At 34.9% G+C, this 17,173-nt stretch overlaps 1 protein-coding gene and 1 long non-coding RNA gene across 2 annotated transcripts; both read left to right on the forward strand.

The window, feature by feature from the left end:
* The first annotated feature begins 9,443 nt into the window (after window positions 1–9,443).
* LOC140961489 (uncharacterized) lies at window positions 9,444–10,991 on the forward strand. Its single transcript, XR_012172364.1, has 4 exons — window positions 9,444–9,876; window positions 10,183–10,354; window positions 10,445–10,759; window positions 10,868–10,991. It is a non-coding gene; the product is annotated as an uncharacterized lncRNA (long non-coding RNA).
* Window positions 10,992–14,268: 3,277 nt separating this feature from the next.
* Window positions 14,269–15,238, forward strand: LOC140984629 (pectinesterase inhibitor 3-like). The gene has a single exon (XM_073452183.1). It carries the CDS (start codon window positions 14,411–14,413, stop codon window positions 14,969–14,971), a length of 561 nt encoding a protein of 186 aa, XP_073308284.1. The 5' UTR covers window positions 14,269–14,410; the 3' UTR covers window positions 14,972–15,238.
* Window positions 15,239–17,173: the final 1,935 nt, after the last annotated feature.

Consider the following 17,173-nt stretch of genomic DNA (forward strand, 5'->3'; position numbering starts at 1 on the left):
TTTACTAAAGATCTAGCATCACTCACTTTTGTTGCATCACCAATATGTTCTATCTACTAAATTAGTGCATCTCTTATCTGAGGAGCTTGAAATCTTACAGCTTTTATGCTATGAAGACTGCTTTCCCAACTTTTTCTCCATTTGACAAATATCGACCGTAATGTTTATCATTGAAGCTTCTACCTTAGTCATTAACCGAATACACGAAATCCATAACTCTTTTTGGACTTCTTTATTAACAAATAAATCTTTCTTTGAGGTTTTCCTAATTTCTCATATCGAACAAATCATCTAATTCTCCACTACTCATATCTCTATATTTCCATTCAAGTTTTCAGCATCATTTACATCATATATTCCATTAGTATTATTTTCTTCAATTTCAGCCCCTTCAAGCTTATTATTTACCTGAATCTCATCATTCAAATTTATATTCTCAATCAGAATTTGATCTATAATTACATTCTCAGAATTCAAATTTTGATCATGGACACTCAGTAATGATTAGATACCACGACATCGTTCAAATCCGAATTTATGATAGTAGTCAAATCTTCAACTACGGAAACATGTTTTATGTAAACTTTCCATGGATCCAACAAGAGATTATGTTAGAATCTCTTGTCTGTCTTTATTTTTCCTTTGAGCTTCCAGATTCAAAATTTCTTTTTCTCATCATAATTCAGAATGAAAATTAACAAAACAAATACAAAATATAATTTAAATACTAACAGATATTCACAGTGCAGGTCAATTGTGTTTCAAACTATACCGAAAGAAAAGAAATACTAAAAGGAAACAAAAAACTGGTTCAAACAAAAAAGATAACAAAATTATTCAGATCAAGTGTGCCAAGATTTTCTCGCATATTGTTTTCAGCAAACAGACCAGGAATTTTTCGGAAAACAAAAGAGGAATTCTGGGTAGCAATAATTCTCAAAGATTGCGATTTACAAGGTATGCATTATGTGAAAATTTGAATCTTGAGGCATTCCAAAACCAAGAGGGGAAAAACTTTCAGAATACAAATCATACGAGAGGTTCAAATATTTCCAATAAGAATCAAAAGAAAATACTTATAAACAAAGTCCGAAAGACATAATTTTGTATCATATTTTCTGACATGCTCAAGATTTTCAGTTTTCTTCGATTTAAAAGATAAGACCTTAAAGAAAATCTCTTCAAAGCATACGAAACTCGTTGAAAGAGTGCCCAATGTTCTTTCTGCGTTTATCTCCTATGTGGATTTGTCTTTTGGCTTTATTTCAATCTTTTTTCCAAATCATAATAAAACATTTGGATATAAATTGCATATAACAATTAACACGTGAAGTATATATTATTTTAAAGAAATTCTCTAAAAATCCAGGCATGAGTCAATAGCTCAACGAAAAGGAAGTAGAACGAATGAGTCTTCTGGGCTGCACTTCTGGAAAGGAGAAGGGGCCGTTTGTCTGTGATACCCCGCTGTTGATAGATAAAGGATATACAAAACACGCTTTTAATAGAATTGCAACTTTCCTTTCTTAGCTCAGTATAAATAGGCGTCTTCTACCTTCTTTCTAAGTGTAATTCTTCAATAATTTTCCTACTGTAATGAAGCTTTCTCATTCTTCAATGGAGTCTTTATACAATTTAACATGGTATCAGAGCTGGAAATTTTGATCCGTCTCGAATTTCTTTCATTTTTTTTGAATCTTGCTCTGCGTCGTTCAGATTTGAGAATCTGTGCACCAGGATTGTTGATTCTCTTGCTCGGAACTTCAATTGAGCTCGGTTGATCTGCAAAAATCTTCAATGGCGGTTAACATTAGCTTCAACGATCCTCTCTACATTCACCCGTCGGACACTCCTGGTATGTGCCTCGTTAATGATCACTTGACAGGCGCCGACAATTATGGAGTGTGGAGCCGAGCAATGCTCATCGCATTGCGTGCTAAAAATAAAACTGGATTCATCGACGGTACGTGCACGAAACCTACTCTTGAACAATCAACTTTGCATCAATGGGAGAGATGCAACGCGTTGGTGTTATCGTGGATCATGAATTCAGTTTCGAAGGAGATTTTTGGGGGAATTGTTTACGCAATTGATGCATCTAATGTTTGGAAAGATCTCAAGGATCAATACGATAACATTAATGGTTCACGAATTTTTGCTCTGCACCGAGAGATTGGACGGTTGACGCAGGCTAGCAACACTGTATCGAGCTACTATTGTCGATTGAAGCAGCTATGGGATGAATATTCGTCTTTGGTTGTGCTTCCGTCATGTGAGTGTGATACTGCGAGACAATACATTGCGCATGATCAGCAACAAAAGCTTCTGCAATTTTTGATGGGACTCAATGAAAGTTATGCCCAAGTTCGGAACCAAATTTTGATCATGAGCCCTCTGCCATCTGTAGGACAAGCATTCTCGATTATATCTCAAGAAGAATCACATAGGTCACTATCTACGGTTGAATTGCCTTCAACAGCTCTTTTCTCTGTACAAGGCAAACTGAATAATCAAAAAAGAGACACATTAACTTGTGATTATTGTCACTGGAATGGTCACACGAAGGAATTTTGTTACAAACTTGTTGGATATCCCCCTGGTCACAAGCTGTACAAAGTTAACAATGGTAGGAAAGGACAAAATGGAAGAGTATACAAGGATGTTCCTAGAAATCAGAAGCCGTATGCGAACTTAACAGATAGTGTACTCACAGAAACCTCACCCAGCATTAACACAGAAGCCATTAGTACTACCCCTGCTTCTATCTTCACACCAGCCCAATATGCCGAAATTATAAAGATGCTGGGAACATACAAAGTCCAATCTCCAGCTGAACCAGTTGTGAACATGGCAGGTATACCCCCTAATTCGAGTCTGGCATCCCAGTGGATAATTGATAGTGGTGCCAATGCGCATATTGTTGGAGGTTCTAGTATATTGCGTAATTCTGAATCTATAGCGACTTCTTCTAGGTCTGTAAGACTTCCGAATGGTAGCAAGGCTCCTGTCAGTAGGATAGGGTCTGTTTTACTTTCATAATTCCATCACCCTTGACCATGTATTACATATGCCAGACTTTAACTTCAACCTACTTTCCATATCCAAGTTTACCAAGGATCACCATTGTTTTGTTACATTTTACCCACACTTTTGTTTGTTTCAGGACCTCAAGACTGGGAGATTAATGGGGATTGGTAAAGAATTCAATGGCCTTTATCATCTTGACACCAGATTCTTTTCAAGCTCAAATCTCAGTCTAGTACCTTCTACCCAATCTCTTAATTCTGTTTGTAGTAACTCTGTTTGTAATAAAGGTTCAGTGATCAGTGTTTCGGATGAAAATTTTGTTTGGCATAAACGTTTAGGACACATGTCTATCTCTAGAATGAAGTTGTTACCATTTATGCATAAATCTGTAACTCTTCCTCATTGCTCAATTTGTCCCATGTCTAAACAAACGAGACTTCAATTCCCTTCAATGAGTTCATCTAAAACTTCTTGCTGTTTTGATCTAATTCATGTGGACATCTGGGGTCCCTTTCATACACCGACACATAACGGTGAGAAATACTTTCTTACGGTAGTGGATGATTTTTCCAAAGCAACTTGGGTTTACCTCATGCATTTTAAAGTTGAGGTCTTGCAAATTCTTAAAGTTTTTTTCCAGATGGTTCATACTCAATTTTCTGCCATTATAAGAACCATCCGAACAGACAACGTGAGTGATTTCTTCAAAAGTGAATGCACCGCATTGTTCAAATCCTTAGGGATAATACATCAAAGTTTATGTCCATATACTCCACAACAAAACGGAGTTGTTGAGCGCAAGCATAGGCACATACTTGACGTAGCCCGGGCCCTGCGTTTTCAGTCCTCATTACCACTAAAATTCTGGGGAGAGTGTGTCTTGACTTCGTGCTATCTCATTAATCGTACCCCTAGCCCATTGATTCAGAATAAGACACCGTCTGAAATGTTGTTCCATAAAACTCCATCTTTTGATCATATTCGTGTCTTTGGTTGCCTATGTTATGCCACCTCTTTAACTCCTAGAGATAAGTTTGCTGCTCGAGCAAATGCTTGTGTATTTTTGGGTTACTCAAACACTCAAAAAGGGTACAAGGTCACGAGTCTTGATGTTGGAAAGTTTTTTGTTTCAAGAGATCTCATTTTCCATGAAGATATCTTCCCTTTTGCCACAACAGATCCGCCTTTACCTATCTTTCCTTCAAACACAACTTCTGAGCCTTACCCAATTGCATCAGATTTTGTTGGAGATGCATCCCCTAATTCTGATCCTATTATTCCTCCAGCACAACATCTTGTTTCTACGGTTTCACAGCCACAAAGAAGGCCCGTGCGTGTATCAACACGTCATGTATGGACCAAAGACTACTCTTGTCCTACATTATCCCACAGTAATCTAGCTACCTCCAAATATCCCCTCAGTCATTATCTGGCCTATTCTAAATTCTCCCAGCCTCATCAAAAATTTCTGGCGTGCATCTCTTCTGACAGGGAGCCTAGTTCTTATCATGAGGCTGTCTTAGACACTAGATGGAAGGCAGCAATGGATTTAGAACTCGATGCCTTAGAGTCGAACCATACTTGGGAGTTGGTTCAGTTGCCGACTGGAAAAAGGGATATTGGTTGTAGGTGGGTATATAAGATCAAACGACATCCGGATGGGACTGTCGATCGCTTTAAGGCTCGTCTTGTAGCCAAAGGATACACACAACGAGAAGGGATAGATTATCATGATACCTTCTCCCCTACGGCCAAGATTGTCACCATACGTTGTTTAATAAGTGTTGCAGCTGCAAAACGGTGGCCTCTTTACCAAATGGATGTAACAAATGCTTTTCTTCAAGGAGATTTGGATGAAGAGGTGTATATGCAAGTACCACCTGGGCATCTTCTTCAAGGGGAGCGACGTGTATTTCGGTTGCTTAAATCACTATACGGTCTTAAGCAGGCTTCTCGGCAATGGAACACCAAATTTTCTAGTGTTATGAAGCTAGCAGGTTTTGTTCAATCGGTTAATGATCATTCTTTTTTGACTAAGCGTGATTCTACTCATATCACGTTATTATTGGTCTACGTCGATGACATTATAGTTACTGGGAGTAGTGAGCAGGCTATTTCTGATCTCAAGGATTTCTTACATTCTCACATTCACATTAAAGATCTTGGTTCATTACGATATTTTCTCGGGATTGAAGTTGCCCGGTCCAAAGCAGGAATTTATCTTAACCAACGAAAATATGTGTTAGAATTGCTGGCTGACTCTGGTTTGACAGGAGCCAAACCTTGTGATACTCTTGTTGCTCAGCACCAAAAGTTGACAAGTCATGAGCTTGATAAGTTGAGTCAGCGAAATTCTTCTTCCATTGTCAATGATGATTTGTTGTCCAATCCTGATGCTTATAAAAGACTAGTTGGTAGACTCATTTATCTTACAATTACGAGGCCGGATATCTGTTATGCGGTACAAGTTCTTAGCCAGTTTATGCATGCACCAAAGAGATCTCATATGGATTCTGCAGTACGCGTCCTACGCTACTTGAAATCTGCACCAGGGTTGGGCATTTTGTTGTCTAACAATAATGATTTTTCCCTACATGCTTATTGTGATTCTAATTGGGCGGCATGCCCAATCACACGCCGTTCAATCACCGGTTATTGTGTCAAGTTTGGAGATTCTTTGATCTCCTGGAAATCTAAGAAACAAAACACAGTGTCACGCTCCTCTGCCGAAGCGGAATATCGAGCAATGGCAAGCACCACATGTGAGATTACATGGATAATCGGGTTGTTAACAGATATGGGAGTAACATTATTTGCAACCCCAACATTGTTCTGTGACAACCAAGCAGCGCTGCACATTGCCGCGAATCCCTTGTATCATGAACGTACAAAGCACATCGAAATTGATTGCCACTTGATTAGGGAGAAGATAAAAAATGGAGTGATCAAAACCGCGCACATTTCTACCACAGAACAGCTTGCCGATATCTTCACTAAGGGACTGAGTCGGGAACAACATTCTTATCTACTGTCCAAGATTGGTGTTTTCAGCCTACACCAATCTTGAAGGGGAGTGTTGATAGATAAAAGATATACAAAACATGCTTTTAATAGAATTGCAACTTTCCTTTCTTAGCTCAGTATAAATAGGCGTCTTCTACCTTCTTTCTAAGTGTAATTCTTCAATAATTTTCCTACTGTAATGAAGCTTTCTCATTCTTCAATGGAGTCTTTATACAATTTAACACCCGCGACGCAATTCCATATCGAAAATACACTAGGAGCTTTCCATTCCTACCTTATTCTCCATTCTTATTAGGAAGTCGCCATCACAATCAGAGTTCAGTTCCTCCTTCTCGCAATTAGAATCTAACTCGGAACCGTAAATCTCAACTGGAAGACTATATGACATGGAAGAGTCACTGCCTAGGCGTTGGCACTAGGTTTAGTCTTCCTTCCCCTTCGAACTTCTCTATCTGGCTATCGAGAATGAACTCGAATGTTGTTAGAATAGGCTGCAAGAATAGAATGCAATTCCCCCTTCATCACTCCCCGCAGGGGGTGCAGGATTGTATAGATCTCACATGTCTTGAAGAGCATATGGAAGAGACGTCTCGTGTTGACAGACTTCAAAATGTTATGAGCAAGGCTCGGCCAGGTGCTCCTGCCCCACAAGCCGTCGCTCGAACGAATCAAAGAATTTATCAGGGAAGTAGAATTACATATAGTCAACTAAGGGAGAAAGATTTGAACCTACTATTTGGGTTGGGCCTAATTCCAATACAACAGGGGTCTCTCAGTGCAAGTCAGCTGAACACCGTGATTGAGTTGTGGGTAGGTGGGTTAGGTGCACCTCTCGCCTAGTGGGAAGTAATGAGCATTGATTTTGATTCTTCAAAGTATATTGACAAAAACATTTTAATACAATTTTTTGACACTAATCTATAATGGTCAATTAATTATATCTATTCATATATCTAACAAATCCCACATAAATTTATTTAATTCTCTTTAACTAAAATGCTATCATATATTTTACCCATAAGTTTAAAGTTTATTGTATTACTAACTATTATATAAAATTTAAAATATAATAAATGACACATGCACCCTTCTAGAGAAATCTATATTAACCAAAAAAAATTTGACTAACACCAGTGAGGCCTTTGCACCAACGGGGACGCGATTTTTTGGAACAAAATAGCACCCATTTCCCCAACGTTTATACGAATAATACCATCATATTTAGTGGTGAGAAAAAATATCGAATTTTCGGTATATCGAGATTATCGTATCTAAAAAATGTCGAATTTACCGAATTTTCGGTATACCGAAGACTTCGGTACGGTGCGGTAATAATACCGAATTTTTTGTTACGGTAACGATATGCAATTTGAAAATTTCGGTATATACCGATATGCCGAAATACCGAAAAAATATACAAAAATTTTAAAATATAATATTTTAAAACAATAAATTTATAAATAATTTAAAATGTAAGGTTTTTTCGGTATAAAACGATATATACCGATAACGTACCGAAATCTCGGTATATCGTACAATTTCAGTACAGTATCGGTATGAATTTTCTTATATCGTATTTTTCGATACGATATACGATATAAGATGTTCATTACGGTATGCTATACCACCCTAAATTCATATTTTGAGTTCATTTGAATTGAAAATCAGTACAACAAGGTCCAAAAAATGGGAAATTCAAATCAATAACTTTGTGTTATACTATTAAATAGTTATTTCATTTTTAAAAAAATTCAATTAATTCCAAAACCAAAAAAGAAAATATATTATAAATAAACACTAATTGACTATGTCTTGCATAATGAATAAAAGGAAACTATGTGAAACTTTTAAGGATTTCTTCTGATAACATAATTTTCTAATGTTGTAATTGTGCTATCAACCGCACAAGAAGTGGAGTTATGATCTTGGTTCAGTGTAAGTAAAATTATACTATAATTAATAAAAAAAATGAATTTTATAATAAAATAATCATTAAGCATCACAAAATAATTATATTACCATTGGTCTTTTCGAGTCTTCATGTTTGAAACTTTTGTATAATAGTTTTATTGTCAACTATTAGAAATATTTACTTTTTTACATATACAACAAAGTCGTCATTAATCCAATCATCACTCATTTTATTGAAAACACCTTGTGCACAGTTGCCGTACTAGTTAAAATTAATATAAAAAATATATGATTATTAGCAATTTGATTATTTATTTAAGATTCACTTTTTGAGATTTATATTAATGCATTAAATATTTTCTTCAAAAAGAAAATGAAACTATATGATGTATGACATAAGAAGTTTAAATTTAAAATTTTAAGAAATCCAGGATAGCTTAACCATTAAATTTAGATCTAGATAAAGAAGGTAGATATACGACAAAAAATATCTCAGACATACGATAAAGATAAATTTAGATCTATTTTAATAACCAAAAACTTTATACCACTTATAAGATCTGGATAATCATTTAAATTTTCCGGACATGATAAAGAATGTCTCAGACAAGAGCTCATTTTTGCACCAATTGCATCTACAAGTAGGCTATCCGAGGTTCTAAGTTTCCCTGAAGCAAAAGGAATGTCCAAATGGTTACTTACAGTTTAAATATTTTAATGGTTTTTATCTAGATTATTTTAAAAATGGGAATTTACTTACAGTTTGCGGGAGAAAAATGTGTAGCACTAAAATTTGAAATTTTTTATTAGAACTAGTTATTCTGCACACGCGATACATATGTGTACAGTTTTTTTTATTATTAACGATAGACTAAAATGAAATTTGAAAAATTATGGAAGGACTAAATTGATATTTGAATTTTTGAAATAAAAATAAATAAAAATAAAGGTGTGTGTTGAAATTTAAAAACAAAAAACAAAAAACAAAAGTGTAATATTAGTATCATATAAGGATAAATTTAGAAAAAAAAGTTATGTCTTCTGTATAGTTATTATTATGTTCTTAATTTTAATAAAATAAAATAGATATACGGCACTGTATTTTTTGAATAATCTGAAACAACACTGTTTCTTGATCTTCTCAATGAAAACGTCCCTTTCAGCCCGCCACCATTAAAGCTCACACTCTGTATACACATCACAGCCATTTCAAGTTTCATAAATCCATTCGTTGTTTGGGTGTACCCAGATTGAAAAACAGATCAGAACGTTGCTTAAATGTACACACTGGCGTAGGCAGATAAGGATAGATAAAGTTCGTGTGTTATGAAGGCATGCATGCCATTTACTTTTTCCATTTGCATGCTATGTTCGTGTGTTATGAAGGCATGCATGCCATTCTTATGTTTTTCCACATGTTATGCTATAAACAGGTTTATGTATCTTAATTTGATACTCCGATAATCAAACCATAGTTCTAAATTTTGTTTGATTTATCAACTGTGGTTTAATTTGTTCATGTCTCGACCCTAGAAGAATGTAGGACTATGATAATGCATAAAACCACGAAACAACGAATCTTAATAAATCTAGCGACTAAAAGCGTGCTAGTTACAACTACTTATGCGTGGATCTCAAGTATCACTCCCCCCAACCCAAGATTTTGATATTTGACAGAGTCGTAAAGGATTTGTTATGGGAGAAGGGGCCGGTGTATTGCTTCTGGAAGAACTTGAGCATGCCAATGTACCCTGAAACTTGGGTTGTTTCAAAGTTCATGTTTTTTCAAAATATTGATGATATGTTCCCAATTCTTTGTGGGTGTGCAGAACAGAGGTGCAACTATCTATGTTGAGTTTCTTGGTGGAAGCTTCACTACTGATGCTTATCACATAACAAAGCCTCATCCAGATGGTATACTATTATATGATCTAATGGGTAATAAAAAGCACTGAACACCATGTGTCTGTCGTTAATCGTTAACCATGTATAGATCGAAATCCAGGAAGGATATTGGAATAATTAATTTGAACTGGACACCATTGAAAAACTTAATTTGCAACTCTTTTTTACTTTGAACATAATGATCGAATCGTTTTGATTCATTGTTGGCTGTCGCGATGATACGGTTTCCTTTTTGCATGTATTCACGTGTTTAGTTAGAAAGTTTGGATATAACAACTGATTCTATGGCCGTGATGATTTCGTTATGATTTGGAGGAGCATAGAAGTCAGTTGTAGTGAAGTAGCATTTTCCATCCGTAACTCCGAATAACAAATAGATCAACAAGAATGGAAGTGTCATTGTTTTCGGCACCACAACAAGACAGTTTTTATTGTCATCATTTGGATTTGATGTTTCCGATGATGCTGATGTTCCATGTTAGTTCTGGTATGTCTCCCTTCTTATTAGTTAACGATTTCCACTGAAATGATTTCTGATATTATCCCCGAGCAGGAACTGATGTCATTCTGTGCATAGAGAAAGCTCTACGAAACTCGGGTGTATCTAAGAAAGACGTGAATTATGTAAATGCACATGCAACATCCACTCCAGATGGTAATATCCAGGAGTATCAAGCACTATTAATGCATTATTTTGGGCAGAATAAAGAGCTTCCCAAAGCGCAAAATTTCAGCCTTTTGCCAAACTGAATCTTGTTGTTTGCTAAAATTGTTGTTATATGTGGCTAAAATCCAACTTTTCGTCGTGCAGTCGAAGATGAACTCGAAGAAATCTATGACAGGACACCTTCTGGGAGCACCTGGTGCTGTGGAAGCTGTTGCTACTGTGCAGGTACCGTGCATGTTCACTGGAAGAAAGTTGATCCCTCTTTTCTCATTCATTAAGGGGGGTGAATAATTTTGGTTTGCTAATTGAATGTTTCAACCTATCTTATCGAAGGGGTTTCGGACCGGGTAGGTGCACCCAAATCTCAATCTTGAAAACCCAGACGATGATGTGGTCTGCTGTTCTTCCCCCCACTTTTTTAAGGCAGTATTTTCATATGCAACGAGTAAGTTCGCCACTTGATCACATATTTACTTTTGATGTTAATACCTCATAGAAGCGAAGCATCAGGAAAATACGTATCAACGTCGATTGAGTAAGTGTAAACACGTGTCCGAGTTGGTTGGGTATGTGAGCGTTTGGTCAATGGTCAAAAGTTCGATTCTCACTATCAGCACCTTATCGAACGAGCTTGTCACACATGACTTGTCCAATGTAATTTATGCGACTAACGTGGTTTTTAGATTATTGCGTTAGTCATGTAGTTCATTTAGTGCACACAGAAAGATATCGACATGGAGTTTCCACGTCATAAAACAAGAAAAAAAACAGATGGACATTATTCATCAATTAGGCCTGCACTTTAATGCAACTTTGACTTTGAGCCCAAGAATGAACATATGCTAGCTAGTTAATCTGATTCTGACATGGGAAAGCTATTTTGTTTATAAAAAAAAACACAGAAACGGTAGGACTCGGACACATGATCTATCGATATATAACGGTTAAAACGATGACATTTAATGCAGGATAAGAATGTGCTAGTGGGACCAAAGAAAGAAAGCTTGGACATCAAAGTTGCATTATCAAATTCATTTGGCTTTGGTGATCACAACTCATCGATTTTATTTGCTTCTTACCAATTGATTTTGCGGTTGAAAAGAATGACATCGGAGACAAATGTAATTGTATCGGTTAACTTGTATCTAGTAAACATATATGCAATCGACTAAAGAAACTAGCGATACTAATTTCTCCATATTTTTTTGATAAATCTCTTGTGAAACGGTCTCACGAATCTTTATCTGTGAAACGGGTCAACTATACCGATATTCCCATTAAAAAATAATATTTTTTCATGGATGACCCAAATACGAGATCTTTATCACAAAATACGACCCGTAAGACCGTCTCACACAAGTTTTTGTCATTTTTTTATTAGAGGTGATTTATACATCTAAAAATTTAAATATATAGGTAACAATGTAATTGAATTTGAAAATGTGGATAAATATAGGATTGAAAGATTTTAAAAGATAAGATTATATAAGTATTAATATTATAGAAGATTTGGATGTTTATGAATTTCGTGAATTTGAAATTTCTCTACTTCAAATATATACTATACATTTAAGTCACAACCCCTTATCGGTATAATCAAATTACACCAAAGTGATATTAAAATTAAATCCCTCACAAATTAATAATTTAACAAATCAAAATTTTTTATATAGTAGTTTTATTCACCATTTTTACAATGCCAACTCTATGAAAACCTGATGCTTAAATTTTTTTTTTTGGATAAAGAAACTGTCCAATCAAAAATGTTCTTTAAAAAATATTCTTTTATTCAAGACTTCATGTCTATGTCCACAACTACTCTCACATGACATTCACCTCCGGGATTTATGCTCTAAAGTGTGGTGTGATGTGCACTTTTTAAACTTTAAAAAATATATGGATATACAGGTTGAGTCCATGTTATGATTAAAGAAACACTTACCTATAGCTATTTTAATATTAGTAAAAAAATAGTATATGTTATTATTATTTTTAATTTGATCAAATAATATTAAAAATTTAACACGAAATTATTTTAAATTTAAAAGAGTTGTTCGATTTAAAACAAAAATTTTGTTTAGATTTTTTCTATGTAAAATATGAAATGACTTGAAAATTTTTTTAATAAATTAATAAAAATAATTATAATTATAAAATTAAATATTTTAGTGTAGTTGTCTATATATGTACACACAAATACATATGCAAAACAATCGTTATCCCACAAAACGTGGCCAAAAATTTCAAAGTCAGGAACTTCACTTTTTCTTAATCATGAACTGACTTTTAGATTTTATACAAATTTAAATTTTTTGTTAATCATTTTATTCACTATTATTTCACGCAAACCAATGTTTCAGTATTATAATTTTCTTTTAATTATTAAAATTGATATTGAGAACTTCTAAGTAGACATGTCAAAACTGACGGAGGGACGGTGTGAGGCGGGGCGGTCCGCCATTTTTGCGGGTCTCTAAATGGTCAACTCAGTCCAACTCACTTTGGGTCGCGGGTTAGACGGGCTGACCCGCTTATTTTTAACCAATTTATTTTTTTAAGAAAAAAATACTAAACAATATCGCAGTAAACATAGAAGAAAAATATATTTTAGTCAAATAATTTCATAAAATACTTAAAAATATTGAAATAAGAGAAATTAAGAAAGCATCAACATAATCCATAAAAAGTAAAGTGCTTAAACCAAACATGAAGATTGAGGCATGGAAGAGAACAAAAGGTCGAGAAAAGAGAAGGTTGTAAATTTTAGAAAATATTATGTGTTCAACAATACACATAATTATAAAACCTCCGTCGAATCCACAAAATTTCACTACAACTCGTCGGACTTCAAATAAAACCGCTCTTGGGTTCACAAACAACTGTTATGCATAAAAATTATTTTAAGATTCATGAATAAAATTTACGGAAATTTCTTCCCTTTAAGATTCATGAATAAAATTTACAGAGATTCAAATTTGACCAGACTGAGTGACGGACGCGATGCCAAGGAGAAAAATAAGATAAGAGAGTGATGGAGGAGCATGAGACTTATTCCAATTTTTATATAAAACTTAAAACTTAAAAATATAAAAAAAATAAAATTATACCCTAATTTGGCTGGCCAACCCGCCCCGTTTGGGCTGACCCATCTGGGCCCGCAACCCAAACGGGCTCAGCCCATTTGACCCGCCTCCAAATGGTCTACTATTTTATCAACCCAACCCGCTCAATTTTTATAGCGCGGCGGGCCGGTTCGACGAGCCTGACCCAATTTGACAAGTCTATTTCTAAGGAATTTTTTTGCTTATATAGCTACTTTAATAAATATAAATTCCCATATACTTTTTAAAACACCAGTTATGAATTTGTTAAATCGATGACCAATTTAGCAAGTTTCGTGGATAAAATTAATTTAAATTACACAAGTGAAACATAAATATTTGCATACATATTAATTAATTTACTATTACATTCCAAAATTTTAAGTTATATAATTTATTGATACAACCGACATAATTTATTTATTTTTGTTAGATTTAGTCAATAATCTATGACCTCATAACAATTTTTTTTAAGTTCGATTTAAGCTTTTAAATCTGATTAAAACATAAAAGTATTAGGTGTAGCTAGCATAGATAGATGGACCATATTTTGGTATAAATTCATATTAATCCAACTAAAACTTTGTCCTGTCATTAATTAAATTGGGCCACTTTAATGTCTCCCACCCCTATAAAAAAATCTCTTACCTAGCAGTTCACTCGCACACTGTCCCGATCGCCATCGCCACACAAACAAACAGTGCCCGCCGCCGCCGCCGCCGTATAACCACCGCGAGCGCAACCACAAACGGACGCATTGCTCACCGGAACCGTAATGGCAAAGGGCCTCCAATTTTTTCTGCCCCTTTTTCTCTTCATGTTGCTACTCAAAACAACTTCGTCCCACACCGCCTACAGGCACGATCTAGTTCGCTCCTCCTGCGTCCACGCAAGCTACCCAAACATCTGCCTCAGAACACTCTCGACGTACGGAAGCTCCGCCAGCACACCTCGCGACTTAGCTCAGCTCGCGGTCAGGGTCAGCCTCGCACACGTGCGCAGAGGCTCATCGTTCCTCTCCCAGCTGCCGGTTCGCGGCCGGAGGGCACGGGGAGCCTTGAGCGATTGCGTGGAGCAAATGGGGGACGCCATGGATGAACTGAGCAGCACACTCTCGGATCTGCAGCACCTCCGCCGCGGAGGGGATTTCCGGTGGCAGATGAGCAATGCCGAGACGTGGGTCAGCGCCGCCTTGACGAATGAGGACACTTGTCTCGACGGATTTCAGGAGATCAACGTTAATGTCCGCGCCGACGTGCGTCGGAGGATCACGAACGTGGCCAGAGTCACCAGCAATGCGCTATATCTCATCAATCTTCTTGACGAGTCTCCTTAAACTCCACGTCGAATTACTGGTTGAAAGATCCACCTTCCCTCTCCCTCTCCCTCTCCCTCTCCCTCTCCCTCTAGATATGTATGTGTGTGCACCATTTCACATGCTAGTCTGTTAATGTTGGTGTTTTAAGATTAAATATATATTAATTATCTATGATATGTATAATATTCATGCTCGAGTTGTTAAAGATTTCGTTAATTGTCTGTTAAATGTAGTCATTAAATGTTTAATTACAATAACAATAAAATGTTTTATTCGCTTGTCACATTCTTTAATCTCGTACTGACAATAAGTCAATAACGTCATTAATTAACCCGCTACCCTTTTTCAAAACATTGACAACACTGTCATTAATTATGGTACTCACTAGTTCTTACGCCATGCTATTTTGGGGTTTGGCATATGTTATTTATATAAGAAGAAATTCGTTCAGCAAATGACACATTTGTTGAGTTATGAAACATTATCATTCATTCATACATCATTGTTGAAATTCGTTTTAATCAAATTTAAAACGTCAACGAAACTAATATCGATTTGAAATTCGTTTTAATCAAATTTAACTAATATCACAAAGGTGAAGAATTTTTTGTTAAAACGTCAACGAAATTAATATCGAGTCATTTATAAAATTACGATTTTTGTTTAACTTGGCCTTTTTGTTTTTGGGTTTTGTCAATTTTTTTTTAGAGAAAAACATTTTTAGTAGTGTATCGTGTAAAATTTTCATTTTTGTTCATATAATATGATAATTTACATTCTTATCATACTAAGTTGTTTATTTCTTTAAATTTTAGTCTTTTTCTATTTTACGATAACATGACAAAAAAAATAATAACATGACATCGAATAATGCTGATATGCCGATGCTATGTCACGGTTTTATTAATGCAAACATGAAGAGAGGCATGTGAGGGTTTCAGAGACGAGGATGGGTCCTCCATTAATGATCTTCCTCTTCGTTTCGATTCTTTTTAAATAATAATTTAGTATCGTCAATTGCGTTCATTAAGAACAAAATTAATTTTATCAAACATTTCTTGTTATTACAATAAATAAATAATTTGGTAATAATAATGGGGAAAAAAAGGAGAAAGACAATTTGTTTGATAGGATTAAAAGGCATTTATTTAATATGGGGCATTACAGAAGACCAACCCAACAAAATATCATAATTGAATTTAATATGAGTTGTTAGGCATTCAATACATTTGAGTATATTTATATCAATTAAAATTGAAATAAAACTCCTCTAATCTATCCATGGATTTATGGGGTACATAATTGGTTAAACACAAAAACTCTTGTGAGACGATTCCACGGATCAATTTTTTGGGTCGAATATATTATTTGGGTCATCCATTAAAAAGTATTATTTTTTATGCTAAGAGTATTACTTTTTATTGTGAATATCGGTAAGATTGACCAATCTCACATATAAAAATTTGTAAGACCATCTCACATGAGACTTACTTATAGTTAAAACCGAAGCAAACTTATCAAGATTCAACTAATTGAAAATTTTCTGATCCATCAAATTGACCGATTTTCACACAGAAACTGAACAAACCGAACTTATAAAAAATCGATAATTTCGGTTACTGGTTTTTTTCGTCCGACGACCAAAATAACCATTTTTAATTAAAAAATAATGGGATTTTTTTTTAAAAAAATGAAGGCTTTTAAACTTTTTTTTATTATATAATATATAATATTTTTTTGGACGAGAGAATGAAACTTTTAGAATTTTTTCCTTAACAAATTTAGGTCATAACAAAATGTAAAATAAATGCTCAAACAAATTTTATAATTGGGCCACGAAAATTTAAATTTTTAAAAAATAAACACCTAAATCGTTTTAACCAGTTCAAAAACCGAAACATAACTAATTTAATCGAAATAACCCATATTTAGAAAGAAAAACAAACTTCTGAATTAGTTCGACTTGGTCAATTTGTTCGATTAAACCGAAATTTTACTCACCTCCTACCTACTTTGCTACTCGTGCTAAATTGTACTTCTATTTGTTTTCTTGAATTTTGGCCGGTTTGAATTGGTCCAGTTTGTGGATTTCAATCCATTTTAGGAAAAATTTCAAATTCATCATCGATAAGTTATATATAATGGAGTTAAATCCACTTGACAATTGATGTCATCTTAGTTATAATGTTTGATACGCATGTTATCAAACAGTGGCGTACG

Source organism: Primulina huaijiensis, chromosome 1 (assembly GCF_012295235.1).
Source record: "Primulina huaijiensis isolate GDHJ02 chromosome 1, ASM1229523v2, whole genome shotgun sequence".
NCBI classification, from domain to species: domain Eukaryota; kingdom Viridiplantae; phylum Streptophyta; class Magnoliopsida; order Lamiales; family Gesneriaceae; genus Primulina; species Primulina huaijiensis.

Coding starts and splice junctions, on each gene's coding strand:
- LOC140984629 (XM_073452183.1), top strand. CDS start 14,411: ATGGCAAAGGGCCTCCAATTTTTTCTGCCCCTTTTTCTCTTCATGTTG.